At 47.5% G+C, this 22,615-nt stretch overlaps 1 protein-coding gene across 9 annotated transcripts in view; it reads left to right on the forward strand.

The window, feature by feature from the left end:
- LOC135911998 (glycosyltransferase 25 family member-like) overlaps positions 1-22,615 on the forward strand; it is an 873,389-nt gene that overhangs the window by 59,053 nt on the left and 791,721 nt on the right. The window contains exon 9 of one of the 9 annotated variants that reach the window (XM_070521046.1): positions 6,482-6,520. The exons of the other annotated variants lie outside the window; for them this stretch is intronic. Within the exon in view, the coding sequence (XP_070377147.1) occupies positions 6,482-6,491 (10 nt within the window). The 3' untranslated portion in view covers positions 6,492-6,520. Of the gene's footprint in view, positions 1-6,481; positions 6,521-22,615 lie in introns of those variants that run through there. 9 annotated transcript variants of the gene reach the window in all.

The raw sequence follows: 22,615 nt of genomic DNA on the forward strand, positions 1-22,615 counted from the left end.
AACTCGTGTTCAAGGTAAAAGCGGTGAGGAATACTGTCGTCACGGCACCGGCAGAGGCACTGCGCATGTGCTCTGAACGTGGGAAAATTGGCTTATTGTAATAAAAAAAAGGAGGGGGGGGGGGCGCACGAGTCTGCCGAGCTGTTTCGTTTGTTAAACAGACATTTATGACCCTTTGGCGTGTGATCTGCTGAAAAATCGCTGCATGGAGGTGCCGAGAGCAGCAGAACTTCATGTTATGTGACAGCCTTTCCTAACTGGCAATTATTTTGCTTGCTGAAGAGCGTAAAGTACTTGCTGAGGTTGATATCTTATTTAGTGATAGCTAATTAGGTGTGCAAGGCTCATATTCCATAATTTATTGACATACTTGTACATTGAATCAAGTCGTAGTTTCACAGCTCTGTGCCACAGGCTCCGTGTGTACATGCTCTGAGCTTGTATACGGCGGGCATGAAAGAGAAAAGCGTTTGTATTGTTGAAGACAAGTTGACTACTCCGAAGGGAACTGACTATACTAAAAAAAATTACGCTTGTAAAGCAAACTTACATCTTAAAACAGAACATGATAGAGTATAAGCAAACTCCCCACAGCCCACCGCACTGTCTATGTATATTATTAGTATAATTTCTTGAGTTGTAGACAGTCCGCAGGCACTTCTCCAGACTGTAAAATTTCTGCAACTTCGCAACAAATTAATTGTGAGCTGGGCATGCGTCCATAAAGGCGCTTTCTAGCACAGTGTATTCCCAGAAAGCTGCACCTAACATGCACGCGATGGATTACGCTAGACTAAAGCTCGGGGCAATTTAGTAACAGATTTCTGCTCGAAAAAAATAAGCAAATAAAGGAGCCGGACAAAGCTCTCGTTTCTTTGTAAAGGGCGTCCGAACAGAACACGAATTAAAAACATGTACAGTATCCCCGATTAAATCAAGCCGGCTGTTGGTGACTATTTGTCACCGCCCCGTTTCAAAGGGGATGCCAATAAATCATTATCATCATCAGCTGTCATCATCATCGAATGGAAAACGGTTCAACAATTCGGGGATTCATTTTCCTCGGCAATAAAACGCCGTTTAATGAGGCAGATCGCACGCATGACTGGAAATCGAGAAACTTGGAAACGCATGGTTTCACAACGATCTCTAGTGGATACACGTGCATACGCATCAAGCACTGCGGCAATGTCGCCGTAGCGCCCACCACTACGTATAGTTTCTGACGGTTCGATCGTTCTTTGTTTTCGTTTCCTCGCTCTAACCAAAAACACAAGAGACGGTCGTGCACGCATTGCGCGCAGAAAATTCTACGCACGCAAACACACACTGCTAGGGCGCAGGGCATTGTTGCACCTCAGGGGTGATTCCACCGTAGCAACCGCTTTGTTGCGTTTGTAGGCGATCTCACTGCTAGCAACCTGTTTCTTGTGTACTCCAGGGTAGCGTACCGTACTGCTGCCGAGAAGTAGCGACGCCTGCCTTTCGAAGCTCGACCGACATTACTTATTGGGTAGCGTAGCGTTGTCGGCGGGCTGCAGGCATCCGGTAGACCATGGCGACCGAGCAAGGGCGAGACGATTTGCTAGTGCGAAACTTGCACTGTTTATTCAAAGGTAGTTGAAAGAAAATAAGAAGAGCATGAAGTATGAAGTAGATATCGGAGCCCCTTAAATAGGCTCTCTACAATCGTGTGGGCGGGATCTTGCTTCCGTCGATGACACGTGACAGGCACAGAGAGAGGGCCTCTCCTCCTGCATTACCGAGCACGGGAAGGAGAAGTCGATCCTCTTTTCGACGAATCAGAAAGTGGTTTTGGCACGTAAAACCTCATAATTAATTAGATATGAAGTGTATCATTCAGCACCCTGAACCTGTAGCATCCTTTGTAGATAGAATAACGTGCATGGGGACAGTAAGGTTTGGAAGGTCTCTCAGTTCAAATTTCAGTGCCGTTTCTTACAACGGAGCAGCTTGGGTAGTTCTTTTTGAATTCTGGTGGCATGCGGAGCTTGACTTCTTTTGGCAGAATGAACACGCACTACTGCAGTTCGCCTTTGGTGCATCGCGGGCTTTAATACTACGTTTTTTTTTTATTGCGATAGCAATTATGTGGACACTCCAGGCGCATTTCTGCTGACGGCTTCGCCGTGAGCTTCCTGTAAAGTCCAAGGGCGATAAAATCGCCGCCGCGCGTCGCGTGCTGTGTGTTGTTAAGAACGGCCCAGCTGAGGTGTAAGTTTTTCCAGCCACTTGCGACAGCGGCGGCAATCTTTCTTGGAACGCCACCGTTACCCTCTAGCCTCGTCGCCGTTGTGACTGAATGCGATCGGCGGACCAACTATTGTTACTGAGCCGCCGCCACCGCCCTGGTCTGCCGCGAGCGGGGGAGTGTTCGCGGGAACGTAGTTCGAGGCTCCTTCCCACGCGCCGTCCAAGACGCAAGACAATGGGCACCCGGCCGCGCTGCGGGGGTCAGCTCGGGGTATAAAAGGCACCTTTCCTGACACAAGCCCCGAGTTCTACGAAGCCCGTCTGACGTCGGCTCCGGACCGTGAACCTTTTCGGAAGTGTGTGTGTGTGTGTGTGTGTAAGCCGTCCCGCATAGAAGAACCCTTGCTTTAGGTCCTAAGCACTGTTTTAAGCCTAACATAAAACCCGTTGACGTTTTAAGCATACCGCGCTGCATAACCAGGTTCGTCCCGGAAGAAGAACGCTCACGCTGTATTTCGGATTGCATTGCTAGCATTAAACAATCAAATTCTCATTTTAAGACGCCTGACCCTGTCCGACCGTTAGTTTATTACCTTGTGGAGCATAAACTTAGACCAGTAATATCTGACAAGGAAGGTCATTTCGTAATTATGCCAGGTGACATGTTTTCAGAAAAAGCGATTTCAGCCATAGAAAAGAATTTGCAGCCAGTAAAACTCAAGCCTTCGGTAGTTAAGCAACGTGCGGTTGACCTCTTGTCAAGGCATAATCTTGATAGGCTTGTATGTAATGTCAAGAAAGCTAAATCCCTCACCTTAGAACTGTTTTTCTCGGCCAAGACCCATAAACAAGAAATTCCTTTTCGGGCTATAGTGTCAGAGAAAGGGACCTGGCAGGTTTGTGTCGCTAGTTACCTACAGAACTGCCTAGCTTCACTAGGTTTTTCAGACCCCTTTTTCCTTCGTAATTCTCAGGCACTAGTTCAGTACTTGAGAGAGGAAAGTCCTGGTGATTGTACAGCTTTTAGTATAGATATCGAAGACCTGTATTATTCCTTGCCGCATGACGGGTTGCTAAATTCCGTAAATGAGTGCATTAAAGAACAAGTGCAAGAGTCGGCTTTTATTGACATGCGGTGTTTCCACGGGAGCTTTTCTAGAAATTATTTTAATGTACTTGAAGTCGACGCTGATTGGCTGGAGAGATGGCGTTTTTCTGCAGAAATCAGGCATTTGTATTGGCTCAAAGGTTGCCCCCTATTCTTAGCAACATGTACCTGAGTAAGGTTGACAACTGCTTAGAGAAAGCCTTAGGTGATAGCGTTAGCAAGATATTTCGTTACGTTGATGATTACCTGATTTTCTGCAATAGGGAAGAAGTCTTTCTTCAGTTTTTATTGGTAGAGGTGTCAAATCAGAGCAAGTTTATTTTTTATTCTGTCAAGATACAGAAAGGAATGTGACAAGAAGTTTTTCAAAACAGCTTGACTATATTCGCGGACAACTTTCTGTGGCTATGAAGGGAAAGCTACAGGCGCGTGGCTGCTGCACATGTGTTACCGCGCCACGTAGTCCGGCAGCGTGTGACAGTGCTTTTGGTTGCTCGGAACAGACGCTGAATCGACGCAGCTTCCACGTGCGACGGTTTCGCGTTTCCCCAGACGCAGAAGGGAAAAGCCGCAAGACAAGTAAACCTTTACACTCTGTGGTACGTGTGTTCTGTATTATTGAACTGTTGCTAATAAGGTATTTTTCTTTTCCCCAGCCTAAACTACTGTGAATTAAAACGCAGGACTCTTTTCAGAAGCGCTCTGACTTGTGCGCGCTTAGCCTCCGTAGCTTTCCCTTCATATATTCACAGAAAGTTGTCCGCGAGTATAGTTCACAGCCCATTAAAGAATACTAGCTAGGTTTTTCAGTCGATCTTAAACTTAATCTCTCCTTCTCTCTCATACATACATGCATGCATACATGCATACATACATGCATGCATACATGCATGCATACATACATACATACATACATACATACATACATACATACATACATACATACATACATACATACATACATACATACATACATACATACATACATGCATGCATACATACATACATACATACATACATACATACATACATACGTTAAAACGGCAAAAGAAACAAAAGGTAACAGTACCTCTTCCCCTACCAATCACCACACGCACGCACGCACGCACGCACACACGCACACACACACACACACACACACACACACACACACACACACACACACACACACACACACACACACACACACACACACACACACACACGCAAACGCACGCACACGCACGCACGCACACGCACGCACACGCACACGCACGCACGCGCGCGCGCGCGCGTAGTGCGAGAAGGCTTTAATTCTAGTTTGTTTTACTTTACTTTCCATCGCAGACATGCGCCAATGTCTCGTTCGTTCGCGGTTCGCGTGTGCATGCGATCGTCCTCGTTGCTTTTCCCCTTCTCGCGGACACGTCCTCCTTTTGTCGCCTTTTTTTTTTCCTGCTAAGAGGACAGCTACTGCGTGCTCCTACAAGAGTTACGGAAAATGGCGGTCTTTTCTTCTCCCTAGCTCTGAACCCCTCATCATCTCTCGCCTGCACAATCCTCACTTCTTTCCACAAAACAGGACGGGGTTGTTGATTGGAAGGGTCGTCCATCCTGTGCGGCTACAAGTCTTGCAAGATCACGCGCGGAGCCCCTTGCCGCAGTGCCTTGCGACCCACGCTTGGCAAACTTTCGCGGCACTTCGCCACGTAGCTTTGTGCCGCGGCGAAGGCGCGCCTGTGCCTCGAACGCCGGGTGTGCCCAAACCCCCTTCCGGTCCGCAACCGTGGGCAGAATTTCAATCGGCCGCCCGTATCACTCTCGCTCACCCCTTTTCATTTCTGCGCGCGCGCCTGCAGCGAACTCGGGCGCAGACCCTCCGTAATGCGCGAGGTTCGGGCCGTCAAGAACACAGAGTATGCGCGTGGCGAGCGAAGATTTTTACTCGCTTGCTCGCGTGCCCCTTTGGAGCGCCACGCTTCGTCCGCGGGGGTCCAAGTAGCGAGGAGAAAATTCCACGAGTGACTTATTCCGCTTCCGTATAAGTAATGCCAGAGCCCCAAATGTTTCCAGCTTCTTGTGTGCGCGTCTTTGACAGACCCGGACCGTAAACCAGACGGTCTTCTTCGGAATAATAATTGCCTCGCGCGAAGTAGCCTGCCATTATGCTGTGTACTCCGGTCGTTTCGGTAGCGAGTTTTCTTATCAGCCGTTTTCTTGGTATCCGGCTAGCGAGTGGGCTGAGGCATCATCAATTTCGTCACCGTAATGAAAGTGGCTAGCTAGGTCATGTTAGCACAAAAGACGCGTGATTTGTCGTTCGCGCAGGCAGACTATCCCCTTAAACCGTGGTTGAACTATCTACTTAAATGGTGAAGAACGCGGATGATATATCAAACATCGCCCGTGATGGCACTCCTGAGCTCAGTCTCTACGCATTTCCAGGCAAACGAAGGGCTGCAGGACAGTCGTCGCGCACGCAGTGGTCACATCGGACACGCCCTTTAGCTTATGCGCCAAACAAGACCACGTATAATGCCGTACACGACGCTTGACACCCTCTTCAGTGAGTCACGAAAGGCGACGGCAGGCACGTGGCGGGGCGCACGAAACGGACGTTTCGCGCTCGTTCGGATATTAGCCGTCACACTCGCTTGTTTGTACCATTCGCAGCAAACTGGGACGGCGATGTCTGAAACAGTGAACTGAACTGGAGGTGTTTTTCGAAAAGCGTGTTCGTTCAGGAAAACAAAACGTCTGTGCCAATAAAACGAGGAGGTGCGCTGTAGAGACCGGCTGGCTTAGATGAGACACTTACTCCACGTAGAGACGAATGTAAGGCATAAACTGTCGCGCATGCGTCGGCTTAATTCTGCTAATTCAGTGAACGATTTTCACATAGAAAACGAGTTGGTTGTCCAGAATAAAAGAAAAATTGAACTGTACACCATAAACGGTGACGAAGCGTGTGGGACGGTACGAACAGGTAACCGCGTGTTCGCTGGTACTAAGGAATACGACGCTGATGCCGGCAAAATGTGGCGTGACTGACGTAGGGCAAAGCGACGCGGCGCCCGATTTACTATGTACAATATGCGGATACAACTGGACAAACGTCGCGGTTTCTGTACACAGCACTATACGCTGCGACTCGAATGCTGTATCCGGCTTGTGTCGCAGCTTGCTTTGACGTGGCGTTCCCGTGGGAACGCGCCTTTGGCCAGCGCAGTTAAGCAGTCGTTGGCGGGGCTAAAGCGCATCTGTCAACATCTTGCAAAGCTGCGCGGCCGGCGCGGACGAAGGGATACAGCGGCGGCGAATGTTTAGAAGAGTGACCGACAGCCTGTTTACGGCCTCGGGGTCGTGAGAGATCGCACGCCATTACCTCGGCGTCTCTTATGGTGCTTATATGTAAATAAAGAATGTATCCTCTTTGTTGGAAACATGTCTCTGCCGTGTGCCTGAGCTGTGGAAAAGCACCTTTGTACTGGACAACCGTGTACGGACAACGAAAGGCTCCTTGCAAGAACGAAGGCTTTTTTTTTTTTCAGGCAGGCCTAAGGGATGGGTAAGAGGTAAGACCGAATTCGGAACGCGCCGAACGTGCATCTTGCACTAAGCCATTTGTATTTATCCCGGGTCTGCGTCTCTTCCCATCAGCATTTAATGAGAGTCCGGTATCTTAGAAGCATGTTTGCAGCGGAGACGGGGATCTCACTGTCGAGGCCTCATATAGGAGTGAATATATCGCTCAAACGAAAGGTGTAGTACAAGCTGTTGAGCTAAACGATTTTGCTGCGGTAACGCGGAATTTTCACTCGAGTTTATGTTGCGCCTGTATGTGCAGTGTGCATGCCTTTATAGTGTCGTGGCACCCGTAGAATTTCTTGCATCGTTTTTTTTTTCGTCAGCTGATGCCATGTGACGCTGGATACGTGCCGACTAACGGTTACACCCATGTCACCGTTATTCTCGGCTGATTTACTGAAAGGAGTACTGACACAAAATTCTTTGGCCTCTTATTATTTTTTTTTGCGCTTAGTCAGTAGCTATTGATCCAGTAATAATGCTAAGAAATTCGTTTGCTCCAGCTCGCGACGATTGTTGAGTTATATGCTCGTATCTCACTACCAGTCGCGGTTTCGATTTCGAAGAGCACTGCGTGCCCCCGTTAGAGGCGTGCTCGTAAACAGCGATCATCACGTGAGCGCGCAGACCCGTGATGTACGTACGCTAGCGCACCGTCTACGATGCTATCTGTGCTTCTTTTTCGTCTGCTAGATTGGTGGGAAACCTGTGCATTGCTACATCGTGATACTTCGTTGCGCAGAAGTACGCTACGCAGTACGATCCCAGCATTAGAGCGTTTCAGCCATGTTTTAGCGTGTCCGGAAATTTCTTATCATTTGCGGTTCGCTGGGTTCCCGGAGAGGTTTACGGCAGGAACAGCGCTGGTAGCAACATCTGATGACGCAGTATCTAACCAGAGAGTGCGCAAAACTAATTATACAGGTTACCTATCTTCTGGTGTGAAGCGTTGGTCGCGATGTAATCGTTAACGTGCACTACGTTTAGATAGTTTCCTTTGATATTTACACTGGCGCGACAAAAAGAACAAAAGTTCGTGTTGTAGTTGGACAAATCGTCACAAACCAGCTTTGCTACTGCCGGTCACAGCAGCGGTAACCTGGTAATCTGTAAACGTAAGAAGTTTACACATACACTTCGTGTGCGCACGTACAGTCTTGGTAAAAAAAAAAAAAAAAATCTTGAACCCGCTGTGAACGGCCGCAGAGCAGCGGCGTTCCGCTATCGCGGCGCTGCCACCGTCGGCGCGCGCCGCTGCTCGCTTGCGTCTAGGATAAAGAGGGCGAGGGAAGCGTGTCTCTTACTCTCAAGCGTCGTTTGATAACAGCGCTCGTGAAAAACTAGTGCTTTGAGCGCGACGCGAACGCGACGGTGGCGAAGCGGAAGCCACCCGACCGGCTATAGCATGCATGCCGTTTGCAGCGCATGTTGTATGAGCATGCGGGGCTCTCTGGCGACCGCTTTCAAACGCGATACACTCAGATGTCACAATTCCGAGTATCGTAATCATCAGTTGCTCTTTCCCGGGACCAAATTAATGGAACAGCGCTATGAGTAGTCCTGCGCATGCTCGAACACGGGCACTTTGCGTGGATCGTAGCTAAGATCTGACTGCAGCAGCTTAATGATATATTAAATAACGTGCCGCAGTTGCATCTCGTATTTGTAATCATAAATGTCACAAGTAGCAAATTAATCAACAAAGCATAAGCTTCAGGGTGGCACCTGCATCTCTCGACGAAATCACAGGAGGGAGCATGCCTTCAGGGCATTGTGTGTGGCTTGGTCTGTGGTTGCCCCGAACAACTGCAGCTTGCCCATGTGCTTGACTGTAAACTAGCCAAGGTCTCTGGTTAAAGGACGCTACGTGTAACCCATTTTTTAAAAACTGCCTGTGAAGTGCTTTCTAGCAGAGACAAACGATACCTCAGTAAACTATATCAAAAATACGTCCAGTGGACCCGTGACGCAATAGCACCGCCGGTGTGACGCCTTCACTATGCGAGAATCCCATAATCTCGTGGCTCTGGTCTACTTTACGCGATTCAAACGCGTGGTGCCCACTGCAAACGGGATGAACTTACACTGGCCTTATGTGGGAATGAAAGTGGGCCCTAACGACAATGAGGTAGTGTGCACGAAGATATTAGAGAGTTTTAGCCCAGCGGGTTTACGGCCAGCGGAGCGGAGCGGTCTCCACCGTTACGCCAGCGGAGCGGCTCGCGAAAAAAGAATTTTAGCCCAGCGGATCACCCGCTCGAGCGGGGTAAAGAGCGGGGAGCTCTGCTGCCCCACCTAGTGGTTCGAATAGGAGTTACTGAGAAATGAAATTGAATTACGCTTGCTTTTATTATGCAAGAAATGTTGAATAAAGATATATTACATGTTCTCAGTGCATTATTTGTTAATAATGTACTGAGTATTAATGTACGGGTCAGCGCGGCAGTCGCCGTCTTCGATGCAGAACTGCCGGCGTTCATGTTTGCGGCTGCCGTCTTGCATTTCCCATACACGCCCGCGCGCCCTTACGCACGCTCGCGCGCTGCGTATACGCTCCGCTGGGGAGTGCTTTCCAGCGGGCGTAAACGCTGCTCCGTAAAACCGCTGGCCGCTTGAGCGTGGTGCGCATGCGCAGTCGCGTCTCCGGTCGCCCGCTCCGCTCCGCTGGCCGTAAACCCGCTGGGCTAAAACTCTCTATTAACAAAGGCGGGGTAGTGGGAACATTCCAAAATGCCGAGGAAATGGGTCTAGCTCTATCGGCTACTCAGGCAGGGCAAACGTCTTCTAGTCCCGAAAAATTTTCATAATCTCACTGTGCGTTTAATTAAAGAACTTCAACGCCAAACGCACTTGTTTCGTCGTCCCATACATGGAGAAGTGCGGTAAACGTGTTTGAAATATTGTAACGGTGGTTACAGGCCCTTTCCGAAGAGAGCCTTTGTAGTCGAAATTACTGCTTCTGGTCTTTTCTAAACGAACGATGATTGAATTGCCCGCATATTACAATAAAACCTGGAACAACGCCAGGCAACACTGACAGATGTTAGCTTATTTTTTATCGCACTCAGAAACACATTCCAAATGTTTATCTAGAAGCATATTGCGAAGGCTCTCGCCTTTGAATGTGTAGGATGAAGTTGTGATAGGTAATTTCGACGATTAGGAAAATTTTTATACTGTAATGCGCTGCATGGAAGCCGGGCAGTTTCGCCCAGGCCACCGCATTTACTCGCACGAAGCGCCGTACCACGGCGGCCGCAAGACGACCTCGCAGCTGGTAGAACGAACGTTGCACTAGTTATTCACGAGCCCTGTTATCAAAGCATGCTTGAGAGTAAGAGGCATGCTTCCCTCGCGCTCTTTATCCTCGGCGCGCACCGGCGGCGGTAGCGCCGCGATAGCGGAGCGCAGCCGGTCCGGGGCCGTTCACAGCGGGTTCAAGTTTTTTGACCAAGACTGTACGTACGCTTTGTGTGAGGTTACTGCAAGACACACCGGGATTGTTGGAGAAATATGGGAGAGGCCTTTGCCCTGCAGTGGGCGTAACCAGGCTGATGATGATGATGATGATGATGATGATGATGATGATTACAAGACACAAAATGCAAACAATGCTGAAACGTCTTCCGAACGGCGAAACAAGCCAATCACGTCGCACGTCACCGAAATCAATCGTTCGAACGTGTGACGTAACATCGTTTAAAAACAGGACATACGCCGATGATTACATCGATAGGTGCTGCACTTTCCGGTTCGTCGCTCGCACGAACTTCAACATTAAATTAAAATGCGGTTTAATCTGCATTTTGCTATTGATGCTTTACAGATCATACCTATGTGCTCGCAGCAATGTAGTCTACCAGTTATTTCGAGTTAGAATTTTTGTGTCAGTACCTCTTTAACTGTCTAAATTTTTTCATTTATTATTATCATCACTTTTCTTTTGCGTATTCCAAAATGGTGCGAGAAATCAGTTTCTTTTGCGCAGGTACACCAACGCGCTACGCACGACACCGTAATTGTTTTCGCGGCACATGCCCCATTTCTGTAGCCCCTTTCACTTACCTTTCAGTTGGTTCTAATCGAAGCGAAGATTCCCGCTTTTTCATAATGAATTCTGTGCGAACTGCGCGGTCAGAAAAAAAAAAAAGGCGCGTGTAAAATTGGAAACCTATGCGTATTAGGACTGCATACAGATGGGGCAGGCAAGGAAAAAGAAGTGTCGGTGAGGCCTTCTACGTTCCCCACCTGTAGCTAACAAATAGGGGCTAGCTGATGGCAAATTGTATAGAAAAATAAATAAGTGAACTTAACAGATTATCAAGGAAAGCTACCCAATGTGCGCGTGGCGAATATGCGGGAGAACGATAGCACGGAGCGTGCTGGGCGTTTCAGTGTCATACGTCCGTTATGAAACCCCTTCATGAAAGCACGTCACGTGAGAAAACGCCTATCTGCTGCACGAGGCTGCGGTTTTATGCCTTTGCGCCCCCGGAGTCTTTCAACGAGAAAAGTTGCCGCATATAACCATCAAATTAAGCCGATCGGACTTGCGCGTGGCGTTGAGTTCTGGTAGCCTGAACGGACGACGGTATACGTGGTGAGATATGGAGGTGTAAACGCCCGTGTGCTGATTTAGGTAGACGCTAAGGACCCATCACCAGGTCACATAGCATGTTTTGGTTATACGCTGGAAGTTGTTATGTGCCCTGTTGGGCGTGTTCTTCTGCAAGACTTTTTCAAATTAGTTCATTAATGGCAGATGTAGAAATATTTACAGTGCCGCGAACCCCTGATTTCAGGAGGCGAGCGTCACCGCTAACATAGACATTCTGTACACTTGCCCTGTCTAGCCTCCGCAAGCGAAATTTCTTCCCTGCGTGACGAACACGTCGCGGGCCCCGCCTTCTTTTTTCCTCTCACGTTTTTTTTTTTTTGCTTAGTGGCGCACTTCCAGTGACGGTCTCGTGCGCGAGCTGTTGCGTTTGGAGTATGCCGTCTCTCTACGAACGCCTCTACTGCAAAGCCGCGTCAGTGCCATGCTAGGCGTGCTTTCTGCTAGAGAGAGGATGGTTTCGCTCCGTACCGACGTTCGAGTTCGGCAGCTCCCCGCAGCTTTCTAGAATCCCGGCACTCGAAACAGTGCACAATGGTGCCGTCACCATGCGTGTCCAATTAGCTTGGTCTCCCGTTCACGTATGGAGATATCAGTTTGTCCCGTACCTAGCTGTGTGCCTTTCATGAGGCTTTTCGTACTTTGCAGTTTCATTTGTCAGTCTACATGTTATCTCCGAGAGTGCCTCCTTTTCTGCACAGACGCCGACAGCTGTGTATGCTAAGTTGCCACGGGGAAGTCAGTAAAAGCTTTCTTTGAAATTTATTTTCTAGATACTTTTTGTTTGTACGTTTGCTTTTACCGCGCCTTTTAGGAAATATATCTTTTGTTGTTGGTCAGCGCTTCCCGTCTCTGTAGTATCGTGCGCGCTACACGATGCATCACGGAGAAGCCGCCGCTGGCGGGCGGAGACGCAGATGAACTGGCATGCAAGTGAAGCTGGATATACAGCTGTATATCTGGTTGCATGGTGCGCTCATGCGCCTCCTTGCTCTGGCGGCAGGGTCTGTGTTCCGTCTGTGGATTTGACGGCTTCGCTTGCGGCCGTGATGCGCTCACACCGCCCAGCTACGTGGCGACGGCGCCAGCAAGCGTATTTTGCTTTCGCTTCGAAGCCGTCGAGGATGGCGCTTCAAAACGACCACAAATGCATACATTTGATATAGCTTAACCTTCTCCCCATCCTAATTTCATGCATCAAAACCAGAAAGGCTGACTGATATTTTCGGCGTCTAAGCCGAGATGCCCGAGTACGGGCTCATCTCGCTGTGCGTCAGCCGCCGGACGCTGCTTAAGAGTTGAACTATCCTCGTATCGCAGCTCCTCTTCGAGCTAGAGGTTTGACACTGATGGTCGCTGGTCATGAAAGGTTTAGACTTGAGCTTATGCTACTTGGCATTGCTTTCCGTCGAAAAGAAGTGTAGTCGATGTTCGCGTCACCGGCGGCGGCGACGCAAGATACGCACGCAAGGGAGAAACGTTCCTCCCCTTTTGATTGTCGCGAGAGGGCTCGACATGTGAAGTGCGTGTGAAGGAGCAAAGTGGTTGGTTTCTCCTTTTTCGCTCTCCCTTTTTGTAAGAGTGTAGTTGCAGATCCTGCTACTCCAAGAGTTTTTTTTGTACAAGCTTCTCGGTGTACGCACTGTACGCTGTGGGCCAATGACCAAAGAACGCAACTATAGATCCGGGGAGTGTATATATATATATATATATATATATATATATATATATATATATATATATATATATATATATATATATATATATATATATATATATATATATATTATATATTATATATAAAGAAGGATATAGCGCGATGGGTTGGACACAGCGGTGTTCTCAACTGTCGACGCGAATGAAACTTCCTTCGTGTTTCAGCTGTTGACTTTATTCGCAAGTGTTTCTCCGTTGGCGTTAAAGAAAGAAAATAATATTAATTTGGGTACTTGCATCGAGGCAGAATTTTACGGCTTCGTTTTTTTTTACGTTCTTTCCGTAGTTTCAACATTGTGCCTGCGGCACTAAATTGTACCCCGCAAAGTAAATATCCCTCAAACTAGTAAGGCCAGAGTTTCGAAAGCGCGATAAGTGTGTCCCGGTCTCTGTCTTTTCATGCTTTTTCGTTAAACTCGTAAAAGGCTTTTTTTTGTTCTTACACCTTACGCCTTATATGGTAGGCTACTAAAAACATTTACTAATTAGCTCTACGAGAACCCTAAACAAACAAAAATTTAATTCGAATGCGGGAACGCTTTGCAAGAAATGAGAAGCATAACAATCCTGACATAGTGAAGTGAGAGGATGCGGGAGGCAAAATGACTGGGCGCCATCGTGTAGGCTCTTGGGGTTGACGTGAAAAAAAAATAAAGTGGGAAAAGTACGCAGAAGAATTTACGTAACCCTGCCACTGGTGACGTAACCCTGCCAGTTTTCCCCTTGTTACGATCGGCCTGCAGTGTTACCGACCTGCGAACCTTTCCCAGACCGCTGAAGCGGTTTCGATCGACCTGCGGGGGTAGCGACCTTCGAACCTTTCCTAGCCAGCTGCGACGAGTCGCTTTGTAAAGCCAACAATGCTCCTTTTTTGGACAGCCAGCGGCTCCAGCAAGGCTAGCCACATTTGGCGGATCGAGTATTGTTAGTTTGTTCGCTGTCGCCTTCACGATCTGATTAGAGCAAGTGAACTCCTGGAAAAGGGTGTTTTAGGTCTCTTTCTGAAGGGCCCCAGTACTTGTCACAGTCGTTTGACAGACGCGGCTGCTAACTGCGGAATCAGCTCTGGAATCAAGAGGCGCCAGCTTGAGTCAAACGTGACAACCCCTGTCTACGAGGACCCTCTCCACTCGGTGTGTTCTGTGAATCCAAAGTGCAGATGTGAGTGTGTGAGCCCTCCCCCTCAAAGACGGGTCGACTACGCCTCCAACGACTGTGGACGGTGCGATTGGATGAAGGTTGAACAGCAGTTTTCCCTCACCTAGGGATCTAGGAAGGACAGAGGGTTTTTAAGCAGCAGTTTTCGGCTGCTCGTTGTGCTTCGTGCTCCATTTTGCGGTCATGCTAGACTATTGAAATGTATCTCCTGTCTTAATGTAAATATCGTAAATTAATCCCGTACTCCTAGTTCTCGATGAGGCAAGTTCCTCCCTACAACCACGTCCCAAGCGTGGGTGAGTTGGAGGACGGCATGGGCCAGCTACCACATTTTTACATGTCCGACTACAACCCGTACAACTGGTTGCCAGCAGTGGGATTGTCCTCCAACTCTTACACCCTCCATCTGTGGACCTCACCGTGCAGTTAAATTAAGGTGCACAAATTCTCGAGCGTCTCTTGGGAGGTCAAACTCTATACTGCTCTTCTAGAATTTCATTTCCTGATAGAACCTTGATGAAGGACGCCTAGAGTGGAAGACGCTCGTCCTTTGTGTGGGAAATAACATTTCGAGCGCGCACGCTTTTTGTGAAGTTGACATTGTAAAAGCAACGGAACAAGAAGCGCAAGCTTCTGCTTTTGATGTTTGTTGGCCCCTGCTATCCTCGCCGCAGCGCCTTCCTCTTTATTCTTTTCATTAGCGTGTAGCGCGCTGGTATAGATAGGTGCTCTTCAGGCTTAACTCCACGCGTCGCGCGTAGATTGAGTACTAGTTCAAGAGAGAGAGAATGAAGTTTTATTTGGCAAACAAGTAGGAAATCCTCCTCCATGAGTGGGGCCCTCAGTGTAGGGCTCCACTGCCATGCACTACTCCGCGAGCCCACTGGATCAGCCGTTGCTGTTCCTGCCGGCTTGTGCTGAGCAGCGCGGACTCCCAAGAGGAAATGTAGGGTTGGGTATAGGACGAACACAAGGTGCAAAACTATATGAGCCGAATAGCTGGCTAGTTCGCCCGGTGCTTTTAGCAAGTAAAGCTCTCTTCTACAGTAATACCGAAACCGGGCGAATGGGATTCCGTTCATAAAGAAAGCACAGAGCACACACACTCACACAAAAAGAAAAGGGGGAATGAGGACAAGATAGAAGACAGGACGAGCGCTTGTCCTGTTCTCTATTTTGCTTCTGAAACTGGAGGCAAACAAATGTAGAGAGAGTGAAATGGAGGCTAACCAGACGCACATACGCACGTCCGGTTTGCTACTCTGCACTCGGTGAAAGGCTTAAAACGGGGGGAAAGAGAGAAAGAAGGGAGAGGCAGCGCTTACTGTGTGCACTCGTTAAGTTGCACACCGAGTCTGTAATTGGTCACGGAGATCAGTCGAGCAACTTCAGCAGTGCTCTCGTTGCTTTCTGCGCCTGCGACGTGCACCGCTGTGGTTAAAGGATTGCCGCTTCTGCAAACGATCTCGTGTCCAGCTGGGTTAATGGTGTCTGGAGATGACGGCGCTGAGCAAGAATCAATGCGCAGAACGTGTTCATTAGTCTCTGCGCTGCCGCAAAAGTCGCAAATAGGCGTGTCGCTCATTCCAACGAGGAAAGGACGAATAAGGGCCATTCCGCGCCAACGCACCAGCCGAAACTCTACTCTTCGAAATTGTAGGCATTCATTAAATCTAAAGGAATGCATTTCCAACATATCTTCTGTGAAAAGAAAAAGTTTGCCTGCCTGAGCGCTGTTTGAATTGTACCTGTAAAAAGCAAAGCATGATTTCAAAGAAATAGTTATAACTTTTCAATGAAAGCTGAAATTTCGTCTAGATATCTTAGAAAGATTGTGCTTTAGTATGCACTTTCTTGTGGGAGCCCAGACATTATTTGTAATACATTTATAATGCGGGAGAAAAGGCCAGTTTGCGACATTCTTTAGATATATATAAAAGATGTTCATTTATCTGTAGTTGTTTTATTAACTGTTCCTGGCAGTCGTGTCCAAATAAGCGGCTAAAATATTTTTGCATGCAACAACCACGAAACATCGGAGAAAAATAATTCCAAAATTGCAGAAATTGCATTTTTATCTGATTTTAAGCTGTGAAATTCAAATTGAGGTCGTCCAACTAAAAACATGAAAGGTTGCATGTTTCATAGAAGGACACCTGAAAATTTGTTTCAGGAAGTTTAATCTGGCCAATTTTCGTTTCATATGAGAAAAAGAAATTGAAGGTTGGTCCCTACTCCATGCGGCGCCGCTGGCCAGCAGTGCTTCTTCACTGCAATACACGCCTCAGTGTGGCTGGAAACTTTAGGCACTGGCCGTGTTTATCTTAGGGGGGTGTCGCATAATTGCTTGAGACTGTCGTGCCTCCGTTTATTTAGCCACCTCCGTTAATTAGCAAATATTCGTCAGTTATACTTTGGCGACATTAGTATCTGTAAATACTGCTCGCGTCCGGCCAAATACCACATCGTCGACGTCATATATTTGTGTAGCCGCTATAGCTACAAAATAGTGTTCTTGAATAGCATACGCAAACCAGGGCACGGTATGGATACCGTAACGCGTTTGTGAATTGTTAATATCAATAAAACTTCTGATCAGAACAGGGAATCAGAGAGACAGAGAGGATATAAGGGATGCCAGGATGTTAACCGGTCAAGAGTCCGGTTGGCTACCCTGCGCTGGAGGAAGGGAGAAGAGAAAGAAGGGAGGGAGAGAGAGAGAGAGAGAGAAGGTATATATACGTGAACGGACAGTACTAGAGAGTCAAAGGCACTCTTTTACACGAGACGCTCTCAGACAGCACAAAAGTGCCTTCACTGCCTTCTGAGTCGATGATCGGCGGGGACGGTGGTCTAGTATTGTCTTTTCACTCAGAGGACGATCATCTAGTTTCCTGAATGCGTTGGACATGGATGGATTGTTCTTCAAATTGAGTACACTAGCTGGCACAAAAGGTAGTCAACGTTCTCCTCGCAGCCATAGACATCACATGCAGGACTGTCAGCCATTCCAATTAGTGCGGAATGAGCTGTCGTGAAGGCAACTGCCAACCACAACCGACACAGAAGAGACGCTTTGCGTCGTTGCAGTCCGCTCGGAGATCCGAGTTGCAGCGAAGGGTTTAGTCTGTGCATTCTGGTGCGCCTTGTATGTGCGGTATTCCACTCAGCTAACGAGAGTGGACGCAGTGTTCTTCTTGGTCTGACGTCAATGCTGCCTTATTTGCGTCATAATTTCCAGTGATTCCTAATTGACCTGGTATCCAATGAACAGGGATATCATAGCTTTTTTCTCTCAAGTGATGGATAAGTTCCACGATTTCGCATGTCAGATGATCGTAAGTTCCATGTCGGAGATACGACTGTACACATTACAGGGCCGGCCTTAAATCGCAGAAGGCTGCCCATTATTCAGGATTCTCTGTATTTATTACATGAAGCGTACCGCAGAGAGCCGCGAGCTCTGCAGCTGTAGACGTAGTAATATGGGAAGTCTTGAACGGTTGGGTCATTCCTATTGTTATTGTTCGAAAAAAGATATGAAAAGTGTTGGGTAAACTTGGACTCACGGCTGCCTCCGTTTGCAACCTTCCAAACGCGCCCTCGAAGGTTACCCTGGCAACTGGCAAGCAGGCGCTGTGCTCTTCTGCGACTTTTCTGATCTAGGCGAATTCCCCTGTATAGTCCCCGGGAGAAACACGGGATGGATGAGTAACATCCATGGTGGCGTCGGAATCGCGAAGTACCCTGCACATTTTCCCGTTTACCGCGACCTCCTGCATATATGGCTCGAGCAGCCTCAGATTTTCGTCTGACTGGCTAATGCTGGCGAACGCGATTTGCTCCTTGCAATTTGAGGAAATGTGGCCTTCGTTGTTGCAACGTAAGCAGATAATTGGTCTCCGGGCCTCGAACGCACGCTCTACGTCTGCCTTAACTTTAGCGGCCCCAGCCAACTGGGCTGTCTCTCCTAGCCATTCCCTCGCCACCTCAGCATTAGTCGATACTCCTTTGCTGAACTCGTCGCTCGTAGATGATTTCTTATTCGGCAAAATTGGGTTCCGAGGGGAAAACCGCTTTACAGAATGGTAGTGACTACAGTGACGGGGCCCGGTAGTTTAACATCTGCACTACAGTGACGGGGCCCGGCACTTTAACATCAGCACTACAATGACGGGGCCCGTCACTTTAACAACAGCACTGTAGCGACGGGGCCGTCACTATAATGATGTCGGTATTGGGGGCGAGGACTTACGGAGTCGCCATCTGTCGGAAGCGCTTCACTTGCGTAGTCTGAGGGATAACGCGGCGCGCTCCGCATAGGTTTGGCTATCGGCGTCAAATAAACATACTACGCGGGAGCTCTCCTGGACATTTTTACATGTACTCTCGAAATGACAGAAGCATCTTACCTTTAAAATAATATGCTTGGACAAACAGAAGGCACAGAATGGTTTACAGACGCTATATCTTTACCAACTACGTACGGTAAGCTGGGACACTGCGCGCGGTCGCCGCGATCGATTCCCCCGAACCGGTTTCTTGCGTTAAAGGTAGCAATCGATGAGAGAAAACTATGTGAAATATGTTCTTATAGTGGGCCGTCTGTGTGACCAAATGGAGCATCGCACAATGAAGCTTCAATGCAGCGATCGCCCGGGTTCGCGGTGACCGAGTCTGTATGCATGTCCGCGCACAATGTTTCGCTTTCGCTGCGAGAGCGTTTTCACACTGTGCCGTGAGCTTTATGCCGCAGTATACGAACATTTGACCGTACGCAAGCAACCATTGTTGCATGTACACTATCAGAGCTGTTCAAAAATAATTTCGTTATCGCTAGGGACTTCGACGTCTATACGGCGACTTGTGCTGTGTCGTCGCGATGATCCCGTGTTTTCTTTTCTTCTAAAGTCTTCGAAGCTTCAACATCATTATTTCTCAAGTAGCATCGTACTGGATGCCTATCGGACTTCTAAGCGAGCAATTAATTACCCGCTGCTTCTTTTTCTTAATCCATTACAGTATTCATTTCCTGGTGCTACACAAGCATCAACATATGCCATGCCTTTCTTTTTTTAAAATGCGCTTTGTACCGTTCCCTTTCCATTCCAGTAAACTTTCTTTCTTTCTTTCTTTCTTTCTTTCTTTCTTTCTTTCTTTCTTTCTTTCTTTCTTTCTTTCTTTCTTTCTTTCTTTCTTTCTTTCTTTCCTTCTTTCTTTCTTTCTTTCTTTCTTTCTTATCATCATAGTTGTTACAGTGCATACGCAAAATACTGTTGGACCCAATAGCCGCAGGCTAGTGGATGGGCCTGGATGCGAAATATAATACACATTCGGTACAAGCATAGGGGGATCAATGCAGAGGATGAATGCAACACATTAGCACATTAAAAACAGACAAAAAAGAGAATTTTTTTACAGCATGCATAAAATTATCACCAGTTACATAAATTGTAAACCGCAAAGAAAAGAACGCCAAGCAAGCATACATGCACCAATTAAATCAGTGGTTTATAGCTAATAAATATGATTGTAGTGCTTTGCCGAAATTTTGAGCTTTTTTTGGGGAGGGTATGTTGTTCCATGTCTCCAAAGGCTATCAGGGGACACAAGATTGGTGAAAAAGAAATTGAAATCGCTCCTGAGAAAGTTCCTCCAGCAGTTCTAGCTGGACGATAGAGTTGAGATAGGTGAAATCTGGAACTATTTCACCGATGATGGGTGGGCCGCGCTCACTGCAACAATTACTCAGAAGCGTAATCATAGTTTGTGGACATGTAGTGCATGTCGGCAAAGGGTTCATGATAACGCCATTGGGTGTGACGCGTGCCTGAAGTGGCTGCACTTTAAATGTGTCTGTCACATTTGCGCCAAAAAGTAAGGTATGGTTTTGTCGGAATTGTGTGAAATTTTCGAAATTATGCAAAGTTTTCTCAATATGGGCGTGTTCAGATTACGCTAATCAAAGTTCCATTACCATTGTTTTTTGTTTTCTATAGAATTTTATATGTGATGGGTGAATGTGTTGACACAAAGGAATAATTCTTAGCTCTGCATGAAACGCTCTAGTTTTCTTGGGAAAACGTTTTATATGACAAGGAATGGAGCATGCTATATTTGCGATTTCTCAAAGTTCCAAGTCTGGGGCCCTCCTGCATGCACAATTTTTTTTTTGTCATGCTTGAGTATTTTCTCATGTAAGCCTAACAACTTGTTTGTTTCAAACACTATTTCTTTTGTTGTCTTCTTATTCTGGGAAAAAATCCTAAACATTTCTCCACGAGCTACGCGCTACGAAGAAGCCACTTTTCAGCCCAACCTTCACGCAAGATGTATCGAAATTTGATCACTGATCGCTGAGAAAATATTCATGCGCAATAAAAATTTATCGTGTATGCAGCAGGGCCCCAAACATGGAACTTAGCGAAATCGCAAAAACGCTATTCTCCACCTTTTGTCATATACGATCATTGTCATGGGACCTAGATTATTGTTCTTATATCAACATGTCCATAGTATATATGTTCGTATTTTTGTCATATGTCAATGTGGTTAAAGTGCCGGGCCCCGTCACTGTAGTCACTACCTTACAGAATAGTCCTTTTTGTTTCTAGCCTACCTTCCTGAATCGGTTTTTCTTGGAAGTTTCGGCGCGTGTAATATTCCTCCGCGAGCGGCGCTGCCTTCTTTAGGTCTACCTTTGGGAGCCTGTCCTCCTTCTGGAAAAACTCGGTAAAACTACTCCAGTGCTATGCATTCAAGCACCTTGTCGTCGTTGCCATACACTTCTGCACTTTTGAGCCACTCCTTTGGGTTAGACTTTAACTCGTACGCGAACTCAGTGTGCGACGCGCTGCCCCTTTTTGCCTGTCTAAACCGCTGTCGAAATGCCTCGGCAGAGAGGCGGTATTTGAGAAGAAGCGCGGCTTTTACTTTTCCGTAGTTCTCGCATTATCCTTTAGACAAGCGTGCGAGAACTTCCGCGGCCTCTCTTGGAACAACTGAAAGAAGTTTTTGAGACCAAAGGCTTTCGTGAGGCCCTATGTTTTCACATTTAGAATTAAAGATATGGGATATTATTTTGATCCCAGAAGTTCAATCGTGTGGATGTCCGAAGGATGTCTTAAATAGGGCATCCCGAAATTAATGTCCACATTTTATCCACTGGACGTCCTGACCGGGACTTGGACGTTCGGATCTTGGATATTCGTGGTCCAATGGGAAGGACTTAACTTTGTCCAGCGTGATTTTAAGTGTGGATTCTGCAGCCTTACATCAGCACAGGGTCCTGTGGCGGCTTGCACGAATATGTAAGAACGAAAATAATAACGAATTTAAGAACGCATTCTAGTGCGTAATAGGAATTGTCTACGGAACATTTAGGAACCTGTTCTTAAATTTGTTATTGTTTTTGTTATTAAATGTTCTTGCAAGCCGCCCCTGAGTTCTCACGGTCATTTGTGACCGATCCCGCTATGCAGGTTTTGAGACTCGCTAGCCTTGCGTAATCAGTTTGTGCGTGCGACGTGAATTCTGTGGCCCATTTTAGCATATATGCGAGCTCTGGCGATTGTCCTGCTATATGCTGTGATTCAGGTAAAAACAGCGGACGCGCCTTCAAATTGATACCAGTGATGTTTCGGTGAAAAAGCGGTCATCGCCTGGAAGTAAAACAGTGTACGCGTGATAGCATAAACCTTTTATGTAATTAATAATTTTTTACCTCCGGAGTTCAAGGCTCAGTTTTCGGGCTGTTACTCTTCCTAATTTATATTGGCATCACAGCTTACATCGACTGCAGTATAAACCTTTTCGCCGACGATTGCTTTAGTTATAGGAAAATTACCATTATTAGTAATTTTTTATATAGCGAATACATCGCAATTAATGCATCCCTCAACACACTAGCTATTCGGCGCTCTAATTGGCAGAGGAGAGTTAACGTAAATACTGCGGAGCTCCGACGTGCTGTGCGAACCGTGGTTACGCGAAGCACCTGACAATGGCGTCGACCCTGCGGCGGCGCGCCTCGGCCGGCTCTTCCCGGCTCCCTCCCGTGACGTTGAGCGGGCGCTCGTTGTGCGGGTCAGAAAGGGTTGCGTGCTCGCACATAGCTGCTCGGCCATTGCGACTACGCACCTCTTGCTCATCCTCGAGCTGCTCGAGCAAACCGCTGAGGAACCCACCGGCCGAACCGACGCCCTTCTCGACGAAGCTGCGCCCTTCCCAGAGCGTCT

Source organism: Dermacentor albipictus, chromosome 1 (assembly GCF_038994185.2).
Source record: "Dermacentor albipictus isolate Rhodes 1998 colony chromosome 1, USDA_Dalb.pri_finalv2, whole genome shotgun sequence".
NCBI classification, from domain to species: domain Eukaryota; kingdom Metazoa; phylum Arthropoda; class Arachnida; order Ixodida; family Ixodidae; genus Dermacentor; species Dermacentor albipictus.